General features: G+C 39.1%; 1 protein-coding gene across 1 annotated transcript; it reads right to left on the bottom strand.

Moving 5' to 3' along the window:
* Window positions 1-301: 301 nt before the first annotated feature.
* LOC118215095 (NACHT, LRR and PYD domains-containing protein 3-like) lies at window positions 302-21,100 on the bottom strand. Its single transcript, XM_035395531.1, is given in 15 exon segments — window positions 302-359; window positions 592-855; window positions 857-1,009; window positions 1,769-1,942; window positions 3,930-4,103; window positions 5,145-5,318; window positions 8,936-9,245; window positions 9,360-10,838; window positions 13,021-13,357; window positions 16,741-16,810; window positions 17,654-17,761; window positions 17,935-18,045; window positions 18,230-18,340; window positions 18,434-18,544; window positions 20,933-21,100. Coding segments are annotated over 13 exon segments (3,408 nt in total). The 5' UTR covers window positions 18,499-18,544; window positions 20,933-21,100; the 3' UTR covers window positions 302-359; window positions 592-713.
* Window positions 21,101-25,300: the final 4,200 nt, after the last annotated feature.

Below are 25,300 nucleotides of genomic sequence, written 5' to 3'. Positions count from 1 at the left end.
TATGTGTGTGTAGTTCTTATTATGCCAGACAGAGTAACTGTGCTTAACGCACCTCAAACTCCAGGAGTTTTTATTCCATCCAAATTTACAGTCAGAATCTTGTGTTTTCCTACTGATTCCTTTATATGCCACTGCTATATCTACCCCTCCCCCCTCAGACACACTGAACTCAGCCTCCCAGTAACAGCGCTCACACACACTCTCTCTGCACACAACCTGGCGCCAGAACTCAAATCTCTCTGGATGATCAGGATATGGCTGCTCCTCTCTCCCTGGTGTGTCCGTCACCCTCCTGTTCCCCTCAGACAGAGACAGGTTTCTGTTCGCTGTGTTTGGATCCAGTGTGAGCTGACAGCCGTCTGCACACCAGAAACATTAATGAAATTAATTCTCATTTTTAATATTCACCTCGTTATGTGTGGTTAAGCTGTGATAGCACCTGTGTGTGTTTGTGCATGTGTGTTTCTGTTTGTCTGCATTTAAGCAGATGAGAGATGTTTTGTTTTTTTGGTAAGAGTTCTCTCATGTGCACGTACACAAACACACAGCAGAGCATATAGTGGAACATGTTCTGTGTCGATACACACTCACATTTCCTGGGTCCAGGTTTGGTCCTGTTCTCTCCTCCATTGTCCACTCTGTAAGAACAGCAAAACATGTGTATGTGTATGCATGTGTGTGCACTTTTGTGAGGTGCAGTGTGGAAACTGTACTTACAGAAGTGTGAGTGTGTCCAGTTTAGCAGCAGACAGCGCTCTCACTCCTGGGTCTCCTGGGTGATTGTATCTCAGGTCCAGCTCTCTCAGGTGTGTGTGTGTGAGGTGCAGTGTGGAAACTCTGTACTTACAGCTGTGTGAGTGTGTCCAGTTTAGCAGCAGACAGCGCTCTCACTCCTGAATCTCCTGGGTGATTGTATCTCAGGTCCAGCTCTCTCAGGTGTGAGGGGTTTGAACACAGAGCTGAAGCCAGAGAATCACAGCCTCTCTTTGTGACTCTACAGCCTGACAGCCTGCAGAGAGAAGGACACACACACCTTAAACACATTAATATAAACTAACAGGGCTGTGTGTGTCAAACACATAGCAGTGTTACACTCCTTACACACATTAATATAAACTAACAGGGCAGTGTGTGTCAAACACATAGCAGTGTGTTACACACCTTACTGCACATTAATATAAACTAACAGGGCTGTGTGTGTCAAACACATAGCAGTATGGTACACACCTTACACACATTAACATAAACTAACAAGACTGTGTGTGTTAGACACATGGCAGTGTGTTACACACCTGACACACATTAATATAAAGTAACAGGGCTGTGTGTGTCAAACACACAGCAGTGTGTTACACACCCTACACATTAATATAAACTAACAGGGCTGTGTGTGTCAAACACATAGCAGTGTGTTACACACCTTACACATTAATATAAACTAACACGGCTGTGTGTGTCAAACACATAAGGGTGTGTTACACACCATACACACATATACGGTGCAAACGATGGAAAAATACATATGGCTGTTGAATGCTCTGACAACAGAAAAAAGAGGAAATACAGTCAAAGGCCACTAATTTTTAAAAACATTGAATGGGTACCAATACACTGGCAAGAAGCTTATCAAGAAGTCTGAGTTTGCCATCCCCTCCATGCAAAGACATGTACGGGCATTTAGGCTACTGTCTGTTAGAGGCAGCACACAGGTTTTACAAGGTCTGCACTGGAGCCCTTTTTGATTGAAGGGGTTTGTGTTTGTACTCACCCCAGTCTCTGCAGTTTACAGTGTGGGTCCTCCAGTCCAGCAGAGAGCGCTCTCACTCCTGAATCCTGCAGCTCGTTGTCTCTGAGCTCCAGATCTCTCAGCTCTGAGTGAGAAGAACGCAGGACTGAGGCCAGAACATCACAGCAGCCCTCTGTGAGATTACACCAACCCAGCCTGTGGAGAGACCGCACACACACACACACACACACACACACACAATTAAAATTCACTGCTGTTTGTGATGCTCCACACCTTGTTGATACATATGTAATTTCCTATTTGTAGACATTATAGTGCACTTTATAAGGATGTCACACAAAAACAGAGATGGGTTATGCAAATTAGGTTCATCAGGTATCCTGACTAATCCACAAAAGCCAAAGGGAATTACTGGGCTCTGTAAACCATTTTACTTTCTTTTATCTTTATTATTTTTGTTTGTTGTTTTAGTTTATTGTTTTCAACCGGAACTCGTGAGGGTGAAGATTTTAGTTTATTTGATTTTGTGTTGGTGTGGGTGCGCTCTCTCTCTCTCCATGTGGCAACCGACAGTCCACACCTCGGACTACCGCATCGCCCTCCCAGGGGCCTCACACCAGCGGGGGACAATGACTAAATAAAAAGTCTGTTTGTATTCTTACCATTAATGCTAGTGAATGAAAACCACATCCAATACAAAATGACTCTCTTCCTTACTTAACTCTGCCTATAGTCACTGATGGTGTCCATGACAACACTGTGTAAAACATGGCCGTTAGTTGAGTCAGTTGGTTACCATTACTTTAGGTCATTCTTTGTAAACACATCTCGATAGTTACAGAGCTTTATGAATACTAATGATTGTCTGAGAATAACAAATAACAGGTAGACAATATAATTTGTTTACCATTTTCAAACAAAATTACCTTCCTATATCTCCTGTAAATATCGGTTTTAACTTTGGCTTTGACCCTATGGTGCTCAGTTAGAGTGTTTTCACACTCGCCTTGCTTATTCTGGTTATACTAAACCCTGGTGCATTGACCCCCTTGGTGCGATATGTTTCGACAGGTGTGAACACTTGGAAATCGCACTTGGTTGCGGACCAAAACAACCACAAGAAGACCCGGTTGAGAAGGCAGTCTCGGTCCGGCTACAAACAAACTCTGGTGTGGTTCTTTTTTTTTTGATTGTGAGAACGTGATCCAACATCAATCTGACCGAGCTGCAAGAAGCATTGTGCATTCTTCGGTTAAAACAGCTCTGGTACCCAGCTGTACTTTGCATAATGAGCTAAGGTTGAGTTACCTGGAAAGTAACAAGAATGGAGGATTGTCCTGCATCAGCAACGAGTTGTACTGCTTTATTGATATATGCTATTTCTAGGTTTTCTGTTAATTTCATTTGTTGATCTCATCAGCTATTTCTAGGTTTAATTTACTTTGCATTTTTTTAATGTTCTTCTGGGATCTTCATAAGTTGTTGCTGCACCCTTGGAGAAATTCTGGCAGGCCAGACACTCCTGGGAAGATTCAGCACTGTGGTTTGGTGGAGTACCAGAGCCCTAGAAATGGCAACCCTTTCCATACTGATATCTTTTTTTTCTACTTTCTTCTGAATTTTCCTTTGATTATGGCATAGTGTGCTAATATAAACATTCTGATGCCTACCTCACTCTGATGGTAAGGTTCAATATGAGAGTTTTGATTCAACAAGGATGGCTGCAATCAAGCCTGGCTGTGTTCAATCAACTCAATATAACTACCAATTAAATTTGGTTAATTGAGTAAGGGGGCGATTACTTTTTCACATAAGCTATATGGGTGTTTTAATGCTAACCTTTTCATTAAATAAATTAAATAATTAATTAAATAATGTGTTTTGTGTTTACTCATTTCCCCTTTGACTAACATTACATTCTGTGTAAATAGCTGGAACCATTCAATGCTTTTTCATGGCACTGTAGATTAATTCCTGGTAGCAGTAGGTAGTCTCTTTCACCAAGGTACTTTCTGCTTCTCATTTCATATGGGGACATATGTGCCTATATGCAAACCCGTATTTTGAAAATGAATGAGTCAGTAAATTAGTTTTTCTTCCTGTGAAAACATTCAAAACATTTACACAGTCATCATCACAAATTCCATTCACTTAACGTCACACAGTGCAAAGCACTACTCACCCCAGTCTCTGTAGTTTACAGTTTGGACTCATCAGTCCAGTACAGAGTAGCTCCACTCCTGAATCTCCCAGGTTATTGTAGCTGAGGTCCAGATCTCTCAGGGGTGAGTTTGATGACTGGAGAGCAGAGGCCACGATATCACATGACTTCTCTGTGAGGTCACAGCTGTTCAGTCTGCAAAAAAGAGTTGATATACAATAATTAAATTGTGTAACGTAAGCTACCGTTTTGCCATTGTTATCTATTAGCTAGATAATTACAGCTGGGGTGACTAAAGTTATCTTTATAGTGGGATCTTTGTGGCAACTTTCATGACTACTAAGTCTAGCTAACTCAGCTAGCTAACTGTCTAATTTGATATGGCCAGCTAGCACTAACAATGAATGTTAGAACTATAGTTAATAAATTCCCTTTCACAGTTTGTTTGGTGTATTTAAATTGTGTTAAATTTATGGGGGTATTGTCTCAAAAATAAATAAATGTGAAAGATCCACAAATATGTTTAGCTGATCCACAAATAAATGTAATGGATCCACAAATAAATGTAGTTAATCCACAAACAAATGCAGCTTATCCACAAATAAACATAACAAATCCACAAATAAATGTAGCTGGGTCACATCTGTGCATTGCCTGTTGCTTGTATTTACTGTATTTGTGGATTCTGAGACAATCTGAGCACTACAATTAACAAAAAAATCCATATATATATATATATATATATATACAGCATATAATTTTTCTTTTTTCATTGAGTCTAGTCCAGCCAATCAGATTTTAAGACATCCATTTACTAACACCTATATTACTAAATCGCAGCACATATACAGCTTAGAGAGATAAGACAACCGTTCGATTGAGAAGATTGCCTGTAATGGCTATCTCTTGGTTCAACGAATGAAGCCTTCAAACTCTGAACCAAAGTGAAACCACATCACCTTATATTTGTACTAACCCGTTAGTTTTGACGAAAAAGCTGTAACTTACGGTCAACATGACCACCTGTAAAGACTTGCAACACAACTTCTACTTCCAGTCAATGTAGTTATATGCAAACACATGTTCACATAGAAACATTCAGGTTACATTCAGGTTTAAACTGAATACACTCAATCTGTAAATGTGTTCCTTCCCTGTAACAAAATTCAAACCGTTAAACAGTCATAATTACTCACTATATTTATTTAAAGTCAAACCGTACATAAAACTACTCACCTCAGTCTCTGTAGTTTACAGTTAGGATTCATCAGTCCAGCACAGAGCAGCTCCACTCCTGAATCTCCCAGGTTATTGTAGCTGAGCTCCAGATCTCTCAGGGGAGAGTTTGATGACTGGAGAGCTGAGGCCACAATATCGCAAGACTTCTCTGTGAGGTTACCGCTGTTCAGTCTGCAAAACAGAGTTGATATTGAAGTAACTGACCCAAGTGGGAGACCAGGGAGATCCAGGATCCATAATGTCTTTATTAGTAGCAGAAAAACTCATACAACCAGGAACACACAGATGGTGGAGAATATTGTAAGGCCACCCCTACACACAGACACATGGAATTATGGGAAACGAGGCATGACTTCACACTTAACAACACACATGGCTAAACTATCCCTTTGGTGACCAGCTAGTTAGCTGTGTATAACAATATATGATTGTATAATGAAATTGTATAAATATAAAACACACAATATTTGAAATGTAGTTAGTGTCAAGAAGGTCAAGGAATAGAAGGACGGAAGCAAGGAAGTGATCTGTTCACATACTGTACAACCTGGTGGTGCAGGGCAGTCTATTCTACTAGTGTTACATATGACATGCTAGGCATACGACAAGGTATTCAGAAGGTATGTAAGAACTCCTGATAATGATACCTTTGAGTTTATTTTGTTGGAATACCAATACATTTCGTGGTTCTGTACTAGGAGACACCATAATTTGTTCTGGGCTCTAAGAAACTTAGAGGCACTGGGGTTAGAGGTCACTTTAACAGTTCCTTGAGTAGACATCACTCTGGCACCCATTATATCCTACAATTCCTCTACCTTTCTATTTTCACTCTACAGGCACTATGCTGGAGATTCTGAGTCAGCCTATAGCAGAATACAACCGATACTTACTGCCCAACCTAGTCTCCCATAAGACATAAACATAAGACACAAACATTTCATTCATAACCAAACTTGCCTCTCCTTCATAACATTGAGAAGATGTCCTCTCAAGTGGCCTAAAACAAAAATATAAAAAGGGGTCCAGAGCAGTCTCTCTGTCTCACCCCATAATCCTTATTTATTGATGCATATGCCAGGAAGAAACCGGGGGAATTCTATGTCATCTTTTAGTTCCAAAAGTATTGCATGAGTGGAGTTGTGAATTGAGTGCACAGAACAGTATCCTAGACGCCTAGATTACATGTCACACGTTGTCAATATGTCGCCGTGTAGTTTGGATGTGTGAATCCAGCTGTCAATTTCACATGTTTTTGAGTAACATAGCCACTTGCCCATTTTGAACATGTGACTGTTACAATGTCAGACTGGATGATGAGCACTTGGGTTAAACTATTTTTGTAAGCCCTGGGGTGGCCTACCACTATTGAACAAGCTAAAATGATCTTTTTGTTTTTATTTCTTTGTCCTTATTTGTTTTCTTTTGGCTAATTAAAAATTATGACAAATAATGACACACTAAATTAGTCTGTAGGTAATCAGGTATAGCATAAAGGGTAATATCACGTTACGATAATTTCCTTGTTAGAGTGTATAGTCTACTACTTGTTGGCATAACAAATCGTATTTTGGTGAAACACTTTCATTATCTGGTCAAAGACGTATTTGGAAAAGCTAAAACTATTAAAACGATGATCTTATCCTGAAGATCATCAGAAATGATCTTATCATGCTGTTCAAAATCATCTATTAACATCTTTGCTATGATTTATACACTAGTATAGCTGCAGCTTTGAAACAAATGAAGCAGATGGCTAGCTATCTATCTGGCTAGCGTCGCATTCTGTGGTTCTTTGCCTCCGCGCTGTGCATTAAAATCATATAGGTGAGACTGGGGGAAGTTGTAACACTGAATAAATTAAATCACATCAAATAAATTTTACATGTTGGATAAGTGAGAAGTTTTAGAATTTGATGCTACTTGTGTTCTGGATTCAGAGCATTAAATGAGGACAGTGGCTGTTAAAACAGCTGGATTACAAAATCTAATTGTGTTGCACTTCATTCTTACTGAAAACATAATGTATGAAAATAACCTGTCAAACATCTACATTTATGAACCTCTTAGCGGAAACGCCGACAGACATTAAGTGCTACTGCAACCAAAGTATGAGTTAAAAACAGAAATGCTTTGTTTTAGTTTCATTAGTAGACGATACACAACTATTATGCCGAATACAAAGTTTTGCAGCGCCACCATTGTCGCTCTGGTCATTCATTTAACATGCACCCCGTCACCAAAGTTTTCAAAAATTATGCCGTGTCATTCTACAGTCAAAATCTGGGACTAAATATTGAATAAATATACAACCTTACCATTGGTTTATGCGTATGAGATGTTATGAGATGTCCCTTTTGAGACTGAGTGGTCATATATTTCCTTGGATAATTTGTGCCATTTGTGAAATACACACGCATTTGTGATGCCTGGGTACCTTCAAAAATAGTTGTATAATACCACATGTGTTGTTTATGGCGTTGTGGCCCTTTTTAGTACAGTCTGGCTTGACTGACAATTCATTTATTCAGTAGGTATGAGTATAAGCTTTCTAACGATGTATAACATGTCTAATTTTGCTTTTGAAATAGCTTTTTATATCTCAGCGTACCCAAAAATGTTCTAATCATCGCATTCACTTACGCATTCACTCTGTGGTAGCAGTAAAAGACACTGCATCTGACAAAATGTTTTGAACAATTTTTTTGTATTTTCTTGGAAAATACTAGTATTTTTGTGGACTTCTGGACATAGCTAAACCATATATTTGCTGATAGACCTACTGTAGCTGACATTGTTTTCTGGAGCAAAACAGCAGCGGTTAGAAAAGTATCACTGATTTACTGTCTCTGTCTCCATCTACTGAACGCAGATAAGATTACATCATTGCGATGCAAGTATTACTGCTCAAATTATTCTGGTTATATACGTTATTTTTGAAATTGTCTTTAAATAGGTTAGTGGTATTATAAAATGTGCATATTTCACACTGTAATGTAAGCATTCGTACTGTAATAGTTTTTGTGATGCATGCAACAGTGATGATGTGAGAGTTGGAACATTGCCAAAACGTGATGGACGGTTGAAAATTGTTTTCATGTTATCCCATCCCCATACCAGAAAACATACGAGAGTACAGAGTACAGAAATACATACAAGAGTTAATTATTACACATTTAGGTACTGTACCGCATTGTGTGACAATATTTTTGCATTATTTTTTTAATCTGATGGTATTGTTTCATCTTAAACCTTCGTAAGGGGCTCATATATATGCTTTATAATTGGCAAAAAGCATTTTATTCATGTTTGGAGAGATTTTGGATCTGTTTCTGGACCCTCAGATATTTTAGACCATTGTACTGATGGAAAGTTTGAAATTCCCACATTACAATGATGCAACAGTGAGTTTCTTGAGTCAAAACAGTTTGACTCAAGTAGTGAAATACGTAAATATGTTGTGATTTACAGCAATGCATAATTTAAACATTTTGGGTAGATTTGGAGATGCTGGGTACACTGCTTTTTTTGCTTCATAAATCCATAGTAGTTCTACATATCCACCCTTAGATTTGCATTCGTGGCACTTTTTTCTTCCGAATTTATGAATATAAACTAATCTGCGTTAGTACTAATTGTACAAATGTCTTGCTTCATTTATGCCATTTTTCAAGTCTCTGTGGTGTTCGCATCTGGAGTTTTAAAGCTTTAAATAGGGTACCCCCTAAATGGGCAAGGATTGGCCAGATTTGGCATGTGTGTTAAGGGGTTAATGACATAACACTCACATGGCCTTCCTGCAGTTCCTGACTACTGGTAGCAGTCTCTGATGACCAGCTGCTGATGTGTTGTAGGTCTTCAAGTCAAATTCATCCAGGATCTCCTCTGACATCAGTAACACAAAGGCCAGAGCTGAACACTGGTCTGGTTCCAGCTCTGTATCAGAAAGTTTTCCTGATCTCAGGGAATTCTGGATTTCCTCCATTAGAGAGTTGTCATTTAGTTCAGAGAGACAGTGAAACAGATTGATGGTCCTCTCTGCTGAAGATTCCTCTCTGATCTTCATCTTAATGTACTGGATTGTTTTCTCAACGCTGTGTGATCTGCTTTCTGTCTGTGTCCGTGGGACTGGTGTAGGTGATGTACTTCCTGTCCATGTCCACAGTCTTTGAAAGAAAGTAAAAATTGAGTTTTGTTTGTGTCTTCCTCCATCAGATCTTCTTCTTGTCTGTGTCAACAGTCGTTCCAAGAGAGTCTGAACAGATTCCAGAGAGAGGCCAAGAAGGAATCGGAGGAAAAGGTCCAGGTGTCCATTCTTACTCCCTAAGGCCTGATCCACTGCAGTCTTGAGCAACTCAGACAGCTCCAGTCCGTCACTGTGAGGTTTTGATTCTTCTGCTCTGAGTACATTTCTGTTCTCATGTACACATGAATGAAACACAAACAAGGCAGCCAGATACTCCTGGATGCTCAGATGCACAAAGCAGTAGACCTTCTCCTCAGAAAACCCACGCTCCACTTTAAAGATCTGTGTGCACAGCCCAGAGTACACTGAAGCTTCACTGACATCAATGCCACTGTCTCTCAGGTCCTCTTCATAGAATATCAGATTTCCCTTTTCCAGCTGTACAAAAGCCAGCTGCCCCAGTTTCAGGATGATTTCTGTATCTGATGCAGACATCATCTTTGTGTCTGTCTCATAAGTGCCATATTTCTGATTCTTCACATTAGTCTGAATGAGAAGGAAATGTGTATACATTTCAGTCAGAGTCTTAGGCAGATCTCCACTCTCTGCTTTGCCCAACATTGTCTCAAGAACAGTAGCAGAAATCCAGCAGAAGACTGGTATGTGACACATAATGTAGAGGCTTCTGGATGACTTTATGTGTGAGATAATTCTGCTGGCCTGGTTCTGATCTCTGATTCTCTTCCTGAAGTATTCCTCCTTCTGTGGGTCATTGAACCCTCGTACCTCTGTCACTCTGTGAACACACTCAGGAGGAATCTGATTGGCTGCTGCTGGTCGGGAGGTGATCCAGAGGAGAGCAGAGGGAAGCAGATTCCCCTTAATGAGGTTGGTCAGCAGCACGTCCACTGATGATGACTCTGTTATATCACAGCAGACCTCATTACTTTGGAAATCTAGAGGAAGTCGACATTCATCCAGACCATCAAAGATGAAGACAACTTTAAGTTTATCAATTGCAACACTTTTGATCTCTTTCAGTTGTGGAAAGTAGTGACGAAGAAGTTGCATCAGACTGAATTCCCTCTCTTTCTTCAGATTCAGATCTCGGAAAGGAAGAGTGAATATGAGATCAATGTCCTGATTGGCCTTTTCTTCTGCCCAGTCCAGAATGAACTTCTGCACAGAGACGGTTTTCCCAATGCCAGCAACTCCCTTTGTTAGCACAGTTCTGATGGGTTTCTTTTGTCCAGGTAAAGGCTTAAAGATGTCATTGCAGAGGATTGCAGTCTCCTGTGTGGTTTGTCTCTTGGATGCTGTCTCAATCTGTCTGACCTCGTGTTCATTATTGACCCCTCCACTTCCCCCCTCCGTGATGTAGAGCTCTGTATAGATCTCATTGAGGAGGGTTGGGTGGCCCTGCTTTGCTAAACCTTCAAAGATGCTTTGAAATGTCTTCTTCAGATGAGTTTTCAGAGCCTGCTGGACTCTTTTAATTGATTCATCTGAAGAGAGGAAACATGACAATCAATTATAGTCATATTAACATTAGAAATCCATTCAATAACGAATTGCAATAACAAACAGTCAATAAAATACTTATGCAGTCCGTTTTTACAGAATTTCTTCAGTGTTACACACCACTCGCAGGGGGTGGAAGAATTAGAAAATTTCACGGAATAACCCTATGACAACCACGCTAATGAGCTCCATAAAGTTTGGGACAAATACATATCTTTTCTTGATTTTGCTCTGTACTCCACACTTTTATATTTGCAATTAAACAATCCACTTGTGGTTCAGAGTGCAGATTCCCTGTTTTTATTAAAGGGCATTTTCATATGTTTTGTTTTCACCATGTATATATTACAGTACTTTTTATAAATCGTCCCCCCATTTCAGGGCAGCATAATTTTTGGGACAAATGGCTTCACATGTGTTTAGTCAGTTGTGTTCAATTGCTTCATTAGTGCAGTATAACACAGCTTTCAGTCTCTAGTCTTGATTTTAGGGTTTTGATCGCCTTTGCAGTCTGTAATTGCCATTTGCCAACATCGGCACCAGAGTCATGCTAATGTCAGTCAAGAAAACTATTATGAGAAATAGGAAAAAAAGGCAAAATCATTAGCTTACCAAAATCAAGTATTCTCTTTCCTTAAGAGGAAAGAGAGCACTGGTGAGCTCAGTAATCACAAAGGGCTGGCTAGACTAAGGAAGATTTCTACAGGTGTCCATGCCCAAATAATTCTCTCCATAATGAAGAAAAAACACCAAACACCTGTCTGACAGATCAGAAACACTCTTCAGGAGGCAGGCATTGATGTTTCAGTGACAGCCTTCCACAGAAGACTTCAGGAACAGGCCTACAGAGGCCACACTACAAGATGCAAACTGCAAGTTAGCCGCAAAAACAGGATGGCCTGGTTACAGTTTGAAAAAAGTGCCTCAAAGAGCCTGCAGAGTCCTGAGGAAAGTTCAGGTCTTGATTGGACAGATGAGCCCAAGATTCGCTTGTGTCAGAGTGATGGCAAGAGTAAAGTCTACAGGCCTAAAGAAACTGCCCAAGATCCAAATTCATTGGACAGCGCTTCACCGTACAGCAAGACAATTATGTCAAACATTCTGCTGAAGCAACGATTCAATTCAATTTAATACAGCCAATCTTGAAAATGGAAAATTTTTGACGGGCCAAGTCAGTCACTTCAAGAGACGCCTTAAGCTAACTAGCCCCCAAAACAAGCAGGAGCTGAAGATGGCTGCAGTGCAGGCCTAGCAGAGTATTACCAAAGAGGATACTCAGCACCTGGTGATGTGTATGGGTCACAGACTTCAAGCAGTCATTGCATGCAAAGGATGTGACAAACTACTAAACATGGCCACTTTCATTTATATAACAATAATATCTCCCAAACATTATGGTGCCCTGAAATGGGGGGGGGGGGGGTGATGTATAAAAACTGCTTTAATTTCCACATGGTGAAACCATAAAGTATGCAAATACCATTTGATAAAAGCTGAGAATCTGCACTTTAACCACGTGCTAAAATTGTGTACAGAGCCAAATCAAGTAAAAATGTGTCTTTGTCCCAAACATTACGAAGGGCACTGTACCTCTCAATTTTTACACACTTCACACAGTGTTACACCATTAGATCAGTGCAAAAAAATTATCAGCAATAATAATGCCTCTTAAATGCAATAGCTACGAAAGAAAATTATCGGTCAATAAGGATGAAGTACCTTAAGTACCTTGCTCAAGGGTACAACGGCAGTGTCCTATCCAGGAATCGAACCTCTGACCTTTCGGTTACAAACCCAGTTCCTTACCCACTGTGCTACACTGCCGCCGGATACAAACACAGAGCCGTCCGTTTGCCTGATTGACAGTGGTTTAATTACTAGCTTTTGATCTTAATTTTTATGGTTTGAATCCCCCTCGGGGAGACACTGAATTTTATGTGCATTTGCCTGCTCCATAATCACTGCTTGAAGCTGTATTTTAATGTAAAAGCCTGTACATGTTGTGTGATGTTTTCTGTATGTAAGATTGTCAGTGTCAAACACTATGAGTGCAATTGCTATAAACAAGAACAGTGTTCACTCGTTATATTTAATCTTCTTTTTTTTTTGCTTCACTCAGGTCAAAATTCTAATGGACACACATTAGCAATAAGAGAAAACTCTTACTGTGCTGCTCATCTCGCTCCAGTGAGTCAGCGAGATCCTTCTGCTTCATGTTCCTCAGGATGTGGAGTGTGATCTTCAGAGACCTCTCACTGCCACAGGTCTCCAGCATCTTCTCAACTATGTACAGGGTCTCAGGATCCTCCTGTTCTCTCTCAATGCATTCTGGGTAATCAGCAATTTGATGACTCTCCAATAATTTATTGATCTTCATAAACTTATCCAGTACAGAAGGATCTTCAGACAGAATTTTAAGGCATTCTGGGCAATCCTGACTCAGATGGCTCTGAAACTGTTTCAACTCATCCTTCTTCAGCTTCATCAGAGTGCGCAGGAGAGACTGAAATAAACAGATGAAGAGGTGTGCTGCATCAGTGTGAAATAAACACACGAAGAGGTGTGCTGTATCAGTGTGAAATAAACACATGAAGAGGTGTGCTGTATCAATGTGTGAAATATACACATGAAGAGGTGTGATGTATCAGTGTGTGAAATATACACATGAAGAGGTGTGCTGTATCAGTGTGAAATAAACACATGAATAGGTGTGATGTATCAGTGTGTGAAATATACACATGAAGAGGTGTGCTGTATCAGTGTGAAATAAACACATGAATAGGTGTGATGTATCAGTGTGTGAAATATACACATGAAGAGGTGTGCTGTATCAGTGTGAAATAAACACATGAAGAGGTGTGCTGTATCAGAGTGTGAAATATACACATGAAGACGTGCTGTCTTATACAGTAACAACTGAAACATATGCTGATATAAGCAAGCATCCTTGCTTTATGGCATATTTTCTCTTGAATGATTCCCAGAACAGGAATGTATACTAAATGCAGCAGTGCTAAATGTCCCTATTTGAAGTCCAGCTTTTGCTCCTGAATGATGGTTTTGTTGCAATACTACTCGTGATAAATCCTGGGGCCTCATTTATAAAAATGTTCTTAGATTTATACTTGAACTTAGTCTTAAGATCATTTCCGACGGTGTGCTTACGTTCGATTCATAAAAGATACTGAGCATAAAAAACCTTGCTTACGCAGGTTCTAAGAAGCCCGTTTGTAACTTACGGACCTGTGATCTATAAATCTCAAATTAACTTTAAAATTGACGGCACCTGAACGTGCCTTACAATCAGCTATTTCCCCTTGTATAATGCTAGCACAAATGAGGGTTTAGTCAGGATTAACCATGGACCAAAAGAGAAAAGCAAACTTTTTGGAAGATGAGATCACGGCGATGGTAGAGGAGACTAAAGACAGGCAACACGTATTATTCGGTGGACAAAATAGTGGGTTGACAAACAAAACCAAGCAGGTATCTTGGGAGTGTGTCGCCATTGCAGTGAACGAGGTGGGGCAGCAAGACAGAACTGTGGCTGATCTGAAAAAGAAATAGTCTGACCTTAAACTGCAAGGGAAAAAAAAAATTAGCCATACAAAACCAGCAGGAAAATCACTTACGTCAAGTCTAGACTTTGCGTAGAGATCATTTCTACATCAAAGTAAGGTTTTTATAAATAACTACTAACAAGTGGTTTTCTGCGTAAGTCATATTTCAGATCAAAATTGATCATGAGTCCATTTTATAAATGAGGCCCCAGCATTTCCTTAGAATATTAAAGCTTCTCTATAAAATGCTAACTGTAATTGTCATTTGGTAATTGCTAACTGTAAACTAAATGTTTCCTGTTTAAAAGCTTCTGGAGTCTTACTCTGCTGTTATGTGTGAATCTGAGCCAAAGAGGGCCAAACACCACCACGTGATTACGAAACGTGATTAGATATCGCTTCATAATCAGATACATGAAGCATGTTACCATTACCATTCCTTTAGCACAGACAGGAGTTCTGCTTGCTGTTTCCACCAGGGATTCTCTTCTTCTCAATTATTTTCATTTTTTTACTCCAGGGAAAGTTTATACCTCTTGTAGTCAAACAAACCAGAAATTTTTTTTAAAGCTCTTGATATGTGTGAAAACTTTGGGCACAGAATATGGGGTAATTTTAAAGCTGGTTTTTGCTGCTTTAATAGTGTTGCAGTAAAGTAACCCTATTGATGGTTGTGAGTAATATTTGGCAAAAAATATGTCATGTATGTTAAATACAATATTGTACATATATGCAGATTATATATACTGCAGTCCATAAGTATTTGGACAGTGACACAATTTTTGTAGTTTTGGCTCTGTACTCCAGCATATTGGTTTAGAAATTAAACAATGAATATGAGCTTAAAGTGCAGACTCTTACATTTAATTTAAAGGAGTGTGCAGACCCTTACATTTAATTTATGTTTGGTACTTCCTGTAACAGTAACATTGGTTTCTTTTGTGATATACAAAGATTTCTTGGAAATATGCCTGTGTATGTTGTTGTCGAATATCAAGTGTCCACTTCATCATGTGATGATGCAGAATGATTTAAGTGTTTTGGCAGTGAAATGTTAAAGTCAAGTATAGCGAGGAAGACAGCACAGTGGAGTCCTAGCTACAACGAGGCAAATCAAAATGACGTATAAAGACAAAAGTGGATCTCAGAAAACAAAACGTGACTCAACCGTGGCAAAACATCTGACCACTACATTAGGGATATGTCAATAACAGTCGCCGCTCAACTGCTGACCCGTTTAAAAGCTGAGAGCACGCGACACACACCTCAGTCCCCCAAGGTGAGAAAACGCTTATTGTGGAACACTATCCAGTAAAGTCTACCTTCAGATGAGCCGTGAAGGCTACTGCTCTGCTGCTGCTTAGGACATCGCCTGTCACAGTCCCAACGGCAGAGCACTCATTTTCTAAATGAACATTAATCAAGGAGGAGCAGCATAGGGCAGGAGAGACTATACTTTCTATCGAGTGCCTCAGAGCTCAGGAACTGAACTTGAAGGACATTTCTGATGATGTTGCCAACGCAAGGCTGGAAATGAGCGAGGAGACTTAAGTGCTTTTAAAGTCTGGTATCCTATGGGCTGCCGTGGGGGGTGTAGTTGTAGAGGAGACTGCAGGGAGGGGGGTGCTTGTGAAACTACACAACAATGGCACTTAGAAACTCCGTATTTGGCTTAGTTGTGGTGTATCATCTACTAATAAAGCTGGAACACAGAGTTTGTTGTTTCCACTCATAGTGCGGTAGCAGGAGCACTGAATGCCTGAGTTGAGAAATCTCAGAACAGTGATGTCTTGGCCACTAGGGGGCCTGCACGAAGAGGTTAATATGCTTTGTAGTCTGCTCTCCACAATGCTGAAATTGAAATTGATGCGTGAGGTGTGCTCCTTACATTCTAAATGGAAGACCAACTGATATTTCTAAATTCCCTCCCTGTCAATGCATTCTAGAATCATCCTTGTTACATATTCAGTGATCGATGTAGGAATTATAGTCCCTTTAATATATAGCCTTCGTTTAAAAAAAAAAAAAACTGGACAAGTTAACATAACCTTAAAAAAGTCATATTTGATACATGGTTGCAAATCCTTTGCATTCAATGACTGCTTGACGTATGTGACCTTCCCTGGTGATGCCCTGGTCTGCACTTTAACCTTATATTCATTGTTTCATTTCAAATCCAATGTGCTGGAGTACAGAGCCAAAACAAAAACAAATGTGTTACTTATGGACTGCACTATATGCATGCATCACTAATATTCAAAGTAAAGCTATTACACACAAGAAAACAATAAACTATTAAAACAAATAGAAAAATCTGAAATGATACCTGTTTATTGAAGGATAATTTCTCTGAGCTCTTCTCATCTAAATGGCTGGACTTCAGTGACTGCTGGGTCCTTTGAACAAATTATGAGACAGCTTCAAGTTAAACTCATCCTCTGACTGCAAGGATGGGCAAATATTATACTGTACAAATAAATAATAATATTAACTGTCAAAATCCTAACAGAAGAAACCACTCACGTTTCACAGTTCAGTACCTAAAAAATCTTTGTGATGCAGAGTCAGTGAGGGTGCTCAGACTACCCGATCAGGATCCTACTCCCCCCAAATCTCTCTCAATCAATGACTCACTGAAATTAGCAAATGGAATATGTCTGTACTATGCTTGGCAAAATGGCAATATCCAAGCCATAAACTCCCCTCTTGGTGCGTGCAATACTTTGTGCAGGAACACCTAAGAATGAAAGAAGATGCAGAATTTCTAAACCCGAAAAGGTTTGTGCTGTTGTGGTACAACTGGAGCTGATGTAAAAAATGCTTAGTGCTCCCTCTAAATTTCCACCAGTGTCTCCTCCATGGTTTCAGCCCAGACCAGGCAGGCTGCTACCATTCTTGTTGCCATGTTCAATTTGGTCTCAGGTAAACACTCATTGGCTACGGAAATATAGTCCAAACTGGGCCTTCTAAACATGAAAAGCTAATTAAGAAAAAAATAACAGCTTGTTAAAATTATGTGATTGCGATCAGTTGCAATGAAAACCAGCATACACAAGGGGTTCCCAGGGCCGAGTTTGGGAACCCCTGTCATTAATCACCCAAGATATATTTGAATGTGACATGATTCACCCCATACACTCCTGGATATGAAATGGAACACACCACCTACACCTGAAACTAGCCAGAGATTTAGGTATAATTAAACAGTAGTAGTAAACAATATAATCCTGTTTAATTACCTCGGATAATCACATTTTTCTTTGAAGTTGATTAGATGACCAATTGATTCTTCACTCTTCACAGACAGACAGCTGGGTACAGGTGACCCTGCTCTTTCAACCTGGACCCTGTGAACAAAACATGGGAGTCAGTGATTCAACCTTTCACCTACGCCTGAATGTGTCATAATACACCTACCTTCACCTGGATGTGAAATGGGGTATCCCACCTGAAACTCATATTTGCAAATGTGATTGAGATATAATTAAACAGTCTTGTAAATATGAACCTGTTAAATTACCTCTGATCACCTGGGAATGCTCCTCTGAAGTTGATTAAATGACCCACTGATTCTTCACTCTTCATAGACAGACAGCTGGGTACAGGTGACCCTGCTCTTTCTACTTGGGTCCTGTGAACAAAACATGCAGAAAGAGATTCCAGTTAAACTCATCCTCTTATTGCAGCTCATCTGAATATCACATAATACACCTACATGTTGAATGTGATATAATACACCCCCTTACACCTGAATGGTGTCAGTGGTATAAACATATAATAAAAAGAGGAGTGTTAGTATGATTCTGTTTAATTACCTTTGATCACCTGTGAACTCTTCTATGAACTTGATTGGATGATCCACTGATTCATCACTCTTCACAGACAGACAGCTCGGTACAGGTGATCCTGTCACGTCTACCTGATTACTGTGAAAAAACATGGAGACAGAGCTTCCAGTTCAAACCTGTCAGTGAGAACTTTACTTCAAGAGTAGTGTCAATATGAACATGTTTAATTACCTGTGTTCACCTGTGAACTCCCCTCTGAAGTCACGTGAAGTATCCATTGAACGATCACTTTCCATAGACAGACAGCTGGGTGCAGGTGACCCTGCTATTTCTACCTGATCACTGTGAAGAAAACATGGAGACAGAGCTTCCAGTTAAACTCATCCTCTTACTGCAGCTTAGACTTAAATTGCAAATGCAGATTAGTTCCTCCCTGGAAAATCTGTAGCGTTCATGGAGATGCTCATCTGGAAAACTGAGTGGATCCATTCTATCGCGGAACACCCTCTCCGCTCAAAACACTCGTCTTACTATTTGTGCTCCCGACCAGGCCAGCCCCAATGCATATGCCGCCTAAGCAACGTAACTGCCATCTAGTCAAGCTTGCTTTGTGAAACAGAGATACCTGGAGAACCTATCCAGACCTACTGAAATAAGCCAGGTTTAATTCACCATCCCAATATTCACTGTGAGTATGGTATAAGTATATTCATTCATTAGACCCAGAAAAGATCCCTGGACTTCCCAGGAAAGGCGTCCTGCTTGTATATAAACACAGACTGTCCACACCAGACTCATTTAAATATTTGGTACAGCCAGCAAAACTGTTATTATATCCATAAATATCCATTTAAGAGATTTGGGCATCTAAAGGTCTATTATTGCCATGTGGGCAAATACATTTGTTTCAAATATGTTTGAATTCATAAGAATAAAATCTTTAATAAATATTACATGGGATGAAAAAAAACTGCATTCCCCACAAAACCACTAACTGAATGGCTGATTTAATATGGGCATTATTTGATAAACAGAGGTACAACATCAATTCCATTCATAAATATATTCACTAAAATTAAATCCACGTTTAATTTCTTTTGAATAAAAAACAATTGATCACAAAAAAAACTCAAATTAAATCCACCGATATTAGTGCGGAACTGTCACTTTGATTATGTGTCCACTCAAGTTACAATCACCATGAAGACATTAAGTAGGCCTACTGAATATCAGTGCTCAATCAGTGTCTGTTCAATGCTGCTTCACAAAACGTTCAGTCTGTTTATCCCTGTTACCGTAGCAGGTGTGAAAATGCAGCCCACTCTTAATCAAATGACAAAGCCTGTGACTTCCAGCCTTCTGACATCACCTCTCAAGTTGTCTTACCAAGGGCTACTTAGGTCATTTTACTTGTGTTAACTGACAGCCATACATTTAAATACTTTTGCCTGTTTTTTACCCAAGTTTTTTATTGCATATTTGTCATCATTTTGTGTCAAGGAATAATTCAGTTCTACATGGAGACTTCAATCAATATTAAGAAGCTGTAATACATGATATCCTGGAGAGATGTACAGCTCTGTGCATTTCTCCAAAATACACAGTTTTACACCTCCTAGACAGACAGAGAAAATTACAATTCTAGCAAGGTAAGGAAAAATAATAGCTCTTTCTCTAAGGGAACTAATTAAACATGGGAGGTTACATAGGCTATATCTTGGGAAGCCAGGAACCACACTAAAGCACTAAGCAGTAAACAATACACTGTAAATAAGTCATCCTTGTAATTTTCCATGAGAGAAGACAGTCTGTTAAATTCTTCCACATTTTGGTTTTTCTTAAGTATTTATTCCATGTGCGGCGTTAATTCAGCCTCTTAAAGAGTATTACATGAAACAAGCTCATTGTTATTCAGTTAGGCTATTTGATTTTGTTTGTGTTATCCAAATCACCATTGCTTTTAATCAGATAACACAAATAACTGTCTCGCTTCAAGCATGCACTTTAAGGCATATTTAATCACTGACGTTCATACACAAATTGGCCACTTATTGTACACAGAAGTCGGTGATTATGGTGTAAAACATTATTTATTATAGGCTACTCTGTAATATCCATGTCAGACTGTTTTGGCCTTATTCGTGTAGGACCTGTTTCAAGCAATAGGCAGCAATTTGAGCTGAGATTTCCAATAAAACGCCAATGGTAGGATTGGGCCAACAAAATACGCTGTCTATTCTTTTAAATGTAATGTGTCGCAATCAATAATAATTGCTAACAAAAAAACATCAACGGCAGTCTTATGTCTGTAGCATTTTCGAATAAGGTAATTTAGACGGTCAAAATACGCTACCAGCTATATGCCTAGTTTTATTTCGGTTGCTTTTTATGATCTTAAGGGAAACAAGACTATAAAAAAGGACTCGGAAATTTCCACAAGGAAGGACAAATTGAGAGAACGTCATACTCCCATCAGACGAGGTTATAAAATATCAAGTAGGCTAATACATGAATAAACGTAAACTTTTTCCAATTCGTTTTTAATTTACTTTTTTGGTGCCAAATGTTTAATGTGTGTTCTAAAAATGAACTCGTAGCCTAACGGAACTTTTTGGAACTTGTAACCTTCTGGAACTCGCCAGTATTTAACAGTATTTACTGTTATTTCTGTTTTTCTGGAATGTGTTACTGCGATTATACTTCCCACCACCCCTTAAAAAAAAACGTCACCTTTAGCTTCTATCTTCTCTCCATGCCACACCACAAGACGGTATTCACTCGCTTTTTCATTCCAATTTATTCCTTCTTTCTGTTTTTTCTCCACATTTTAAAAATTGCGTTGTGGTTGAAATAGTTTCAGTTTTGTTTTGACGGGAGTCAACCTGCCTCTTGTTTCATTTCCTACCGCAATGTCACGTATGAACGCGCACAAAATTTTTAGCCATGGAGAGCTTGACTGAAAATCGCGAAAGCACGGATAGCTTGGCTGCATATAGGATTGACAATTCTCAGAGAACCGTGTAGGGTAACGTGAAATAGTGTCATGCTGTATGATTGTGGAATTGTGGGTTTTTGTTTTTCTAGATAAATTGTCTTTAGGAAATTGAATTTTTAAGGCCTGCATATAATTGTAGCTAAATTCATTGCTTCACTTTCTTTTCATTGTATGCAAGCAATCCTCATAATAAAGATTTGGCAACACATTTGACACTTTCGCTTGTAATGACTTCACGACAATGCCATAAGCACTTCATAATGTGTCATTATGTGTCATAAACCATCATAAGAATTTTTGAATTTGTCAAGACAGTGGTATGTCATAGATATTTTTGAGTGTCATGATGATGTACAGTTGGGAGAAAACGTTTTTGAGCCCTTTGGAATTACCTGCATTTCATCATTGATTACTCATTAAATGTGGTCTCATCTTCATATGAGTCACAATTATTTTAGAATTATTTACATTTTTTGTTTAATTTTATTATTTTATACACCTCTCTCGTGTTAATGATGTTCCAGACAGTTGCTTTTGGTAAGCCTAAGTTTTGGCCTATGTCTCTTTTTTTTTTTCTTCTTCTTCTTATTTCTCAGACTCATAATGGCTTCTTTGACTTTCATTGGCACAACACTGGTCTTCATGTTGACAAACACCAACAACAGACTCTAAAGGCAATCAAAAGCCTAAAATCAATACTAGATACTGAAAGCTGTCTTATACCTGCAATAAGGAAGCAACAGAACACACCTGTCTAATTAGAAACGCCTGTGATTCCAGTTGCCCCAAGCATTATGGAGGACACTGGATGTATCAAAAACAATTAAAATAAAATTAATTTCTCATTTTCAACAGGATATTTAATAATTTTACTGCTGTCATGACAACAGAGCAGGAAGAACAGAAGGGTATGCTATTACATCACTTTCTGTGGGCATTTATGAGGTATAAACTAACCAGATTTCAGTCCCATCTGAAAGAAGACTGTCATACTAGCTTTCAAGTTATTTGCAATTTCAGTTCAATGTATGTTTTGCAAGTAAAATAGCAAAATGAAGGCAGTAAGTGGCAGTAAGTGCACACAATAGGACAGTAGCAGTACAGTTTAGATAATCAGTTTTATTCCCTCAAAGGTTGTTTCAGTATTGGCAGGACCACCTTAAATTATTTTGCATGTGTGCTATAAGATACCATAGAAACCATGGAAAGTGCTCCAGTGTCAGGTCCTGTCTTATCAGTGTTTTAGCAAAAACTCCAAATTCTCTGCAGTTTCTGCACAGTATACAACATTATTCATTAATCTTTTACATAAAAGCTACACTCTTTTTCAGTTTCACAGTGGCTTGAAACGGATATCTGGGTCTGCAGAGGTTGCATAAAATACTGGTTGCTTCTGTTTGGACTTTCAGTGTGGCTTTTCAGGAAGTAATAAAACTGTACATCCTGTTGACCAAACTAGTTCTTCTTAGATTCTGGTGGAGAGAGATATTTGTGTCAGTGGTTCTGTTCTCAAGTGTTCAGCTGTAATGTGCAGTGGGACTAATCTTACAGATACATAATCAAATAGCCATTCATTTCATTTTTCATATGATAACTGAAACTACAGAGGCCATTAGCATTACAGTAAAGCGGTGAAATAAATATCTTCAGTAGTTACCATTATTTGATTATTAAGTTAAGTAATAGTGTATAATATTCATTCATAATGAACTTTTTAAACTCATGCAAGACTTTGGACATGCCTTGGCTTAGCTCTCATTGACAGTTTCATTTCCGGAATAGTGTGCTCCTCAAAATACTTAGCAAAAACACGGAAATAATTATTTAATTCGGGTACTTTAAGTACACTCAGGTTTCAGATGTTTTGCATACTTAACAGCCTTTTTAAAAAGTATACTCAATAGCAGGCAAGTGCGCTGATTCGGACACGGTCCTAGGTCTCATTCATTCTGTTCAGATGCGTTCCAAACACATTATTAACTAATTATTGTGCACCACGCACCAAACAGCACAGACTGCTGCTCATACAGTAAAGTTGGGCACCAAACAGCACAGACTGTTGCTCATACAGTAAAGTTGGGCACCAAACAGCACAGACCGTTGCTCATACAGTAAATTTGGGCAGGAAACAGCACAGACCATTGCTGGTACAGTAAAGTTTGGCAGTAAACAGCACAGACCATTGCTCATACAGTAAAGTTTGGCAGTAAACAGCACAAACCGTTGCTCATACAGTAAAGTTTGGCACCAAACAGCACAGACGGTTGCTCATACAGTAAAGTTGGGCACCAAACAGCACAGACGGTTGCTCATACAGTAAAGTTGGGCACCAAACAGCACAGAAAGGGCCCAGGAAGTGGGGATGGATTTCTCCCAGAGTGGCCTGCTCAGCACCAGCTTATGATCATAGACATCGCTCACAGTCATCAATCACAGCTATCAATCAATCACAGCCATCAATCACAGCTATCACACAATCACAGCCATCAATCACAGCTATCACACAATCACAGCAAGCCACTGGTACCAGGGCTTTCCTGATAAAATGCATGACTTTCATAAACAAATCAGTCGGGTGTCTTGGCTAATTGCATCTACTTGATGATGTTTGTGTCAAGCCAGCTTGTTACCAGTAATCAGCTGTTTTGGTTAGCTGCCATTTATTAGAAATGCTATGTCCCCCCCAGCATAGCATTTTAACCCGGCTCGGCAGTGTAAAGACAGCTTAAGTTAGCCTAATGTTACACAATGAATGAGTATGTACATAACATTACTTTTATAACAACCATTTTTTATTCAGTAAATAATAAGTGTTATAGTTGCCGTGGCCCAGGTGCCAACTGACTGACGTCACACAGGCGACAATGGTTGGATCCGGTTGGATCTATGGGAAGTGAGGTCCAAAAACCGCCATAGAGAACGAAACTGAAATCTTCGAGATTGTAACTTCAAGTTCATACACTTTAGCTCTTAGTGAACAAGCTCCTTATATCCTTTGCCTTTTAAGGAGGCATTTCAGGGCTGTAAAATTGATGGTTGACTAAATAAAAACAAATTTGTGCAATGGACACAAGCTAACAGTATCTATCCAGGGGTAAGTTCCATGTCGAGTAATCCATCATAACTTGCTGTTTTAATTTACTTTGGCTAAAAAGAGTTGGCAGGTGTAGGTAAATGCAGCTAATGTTTGTAAGCAATGGAAAGTTGTTTCAGTGGCAAGTTATCGCATGACACCGTGGGCCTGTATCACTAATCAGGATTGCTGAGTGAAACCCAGAACCCTCCAAAATCCATAACACGGACTGAAGTAAAAATAGCTCTTCCGGGCTTTACTCAGTGTTGTTATCCAGCTAAATCAGTAATCCAGGGCCCTGTTTCACACATGTCGCTTAAACAGTACAGGCTAATTTGACGTGTATCGTATAAAAGTATCTAATGAATTACATTTGCGCTTACTTCATTTCATGAACGTGAATTAAGATCTGATTAGATAATTTAGGATTGAATCATCTCGGATAACGGTTCTGCTATGAAGGGGAGATGAATATCACACCAACAACAGGATCTTTAAATAGACGCAAAGGGAGGTGACACTGTCCTTTATGGGATCACGTAACATGTCAAAACTGACGAAAACAAAATTTTTCGAACTATAATGTTACCTGTGCTGTTTGTTTTTTTTATTTAAGTAGATCACAAAATTATGGAAACAATGGAGAGGGCATATTTTCACCCCTAAAGATCAAGAACTCATCAAGAAATCAATCCTAACTAGCCAATCAAACTTAGCCAGAGTGGCCAAAATGAGAGAGGAAGCCTGGCAGATACGTAAGAAGAATTTCATTCACTTGCTTTCTGATAATGTCACCACACTGAAACATTAAAATATATTAAATTATTGTAATGGCAGCAAGTCAATGTTAAATGTAAAAATACACAGCAAGCATAGCCTCTTTATTGAAACACTACATTTTCAACTTGGTAATGTACAAGTTAGTGGTTAACCTCACAGGATACTTGGAAACAATATGAAAACATTTATTAGTGATTTTATAAATATTACCATCGTAAAACTTGGCAGGATGGCAAACCTGCCATACCAA

This window comes from Anguilla anguilla, chromosome 16, assembly GCF_013347855.1.
Source record: "Anguilla anguilla isolate fAngAng1 chromosome 16, fAngAng1.pri, whole genome shotgun sequence".
Taxonomy (NCBI): domain Eukaryota; kingdom Metazoa; phylum Chordata; class Actinopteri; order Anguilliformes; family Anguillidae; genus Anguilla; species Anguilla anguilla.
Note: the sequence above shows the minus strand (reverse complement) of the source record. Positions and strands in the feature narration are given on the sequence as shown.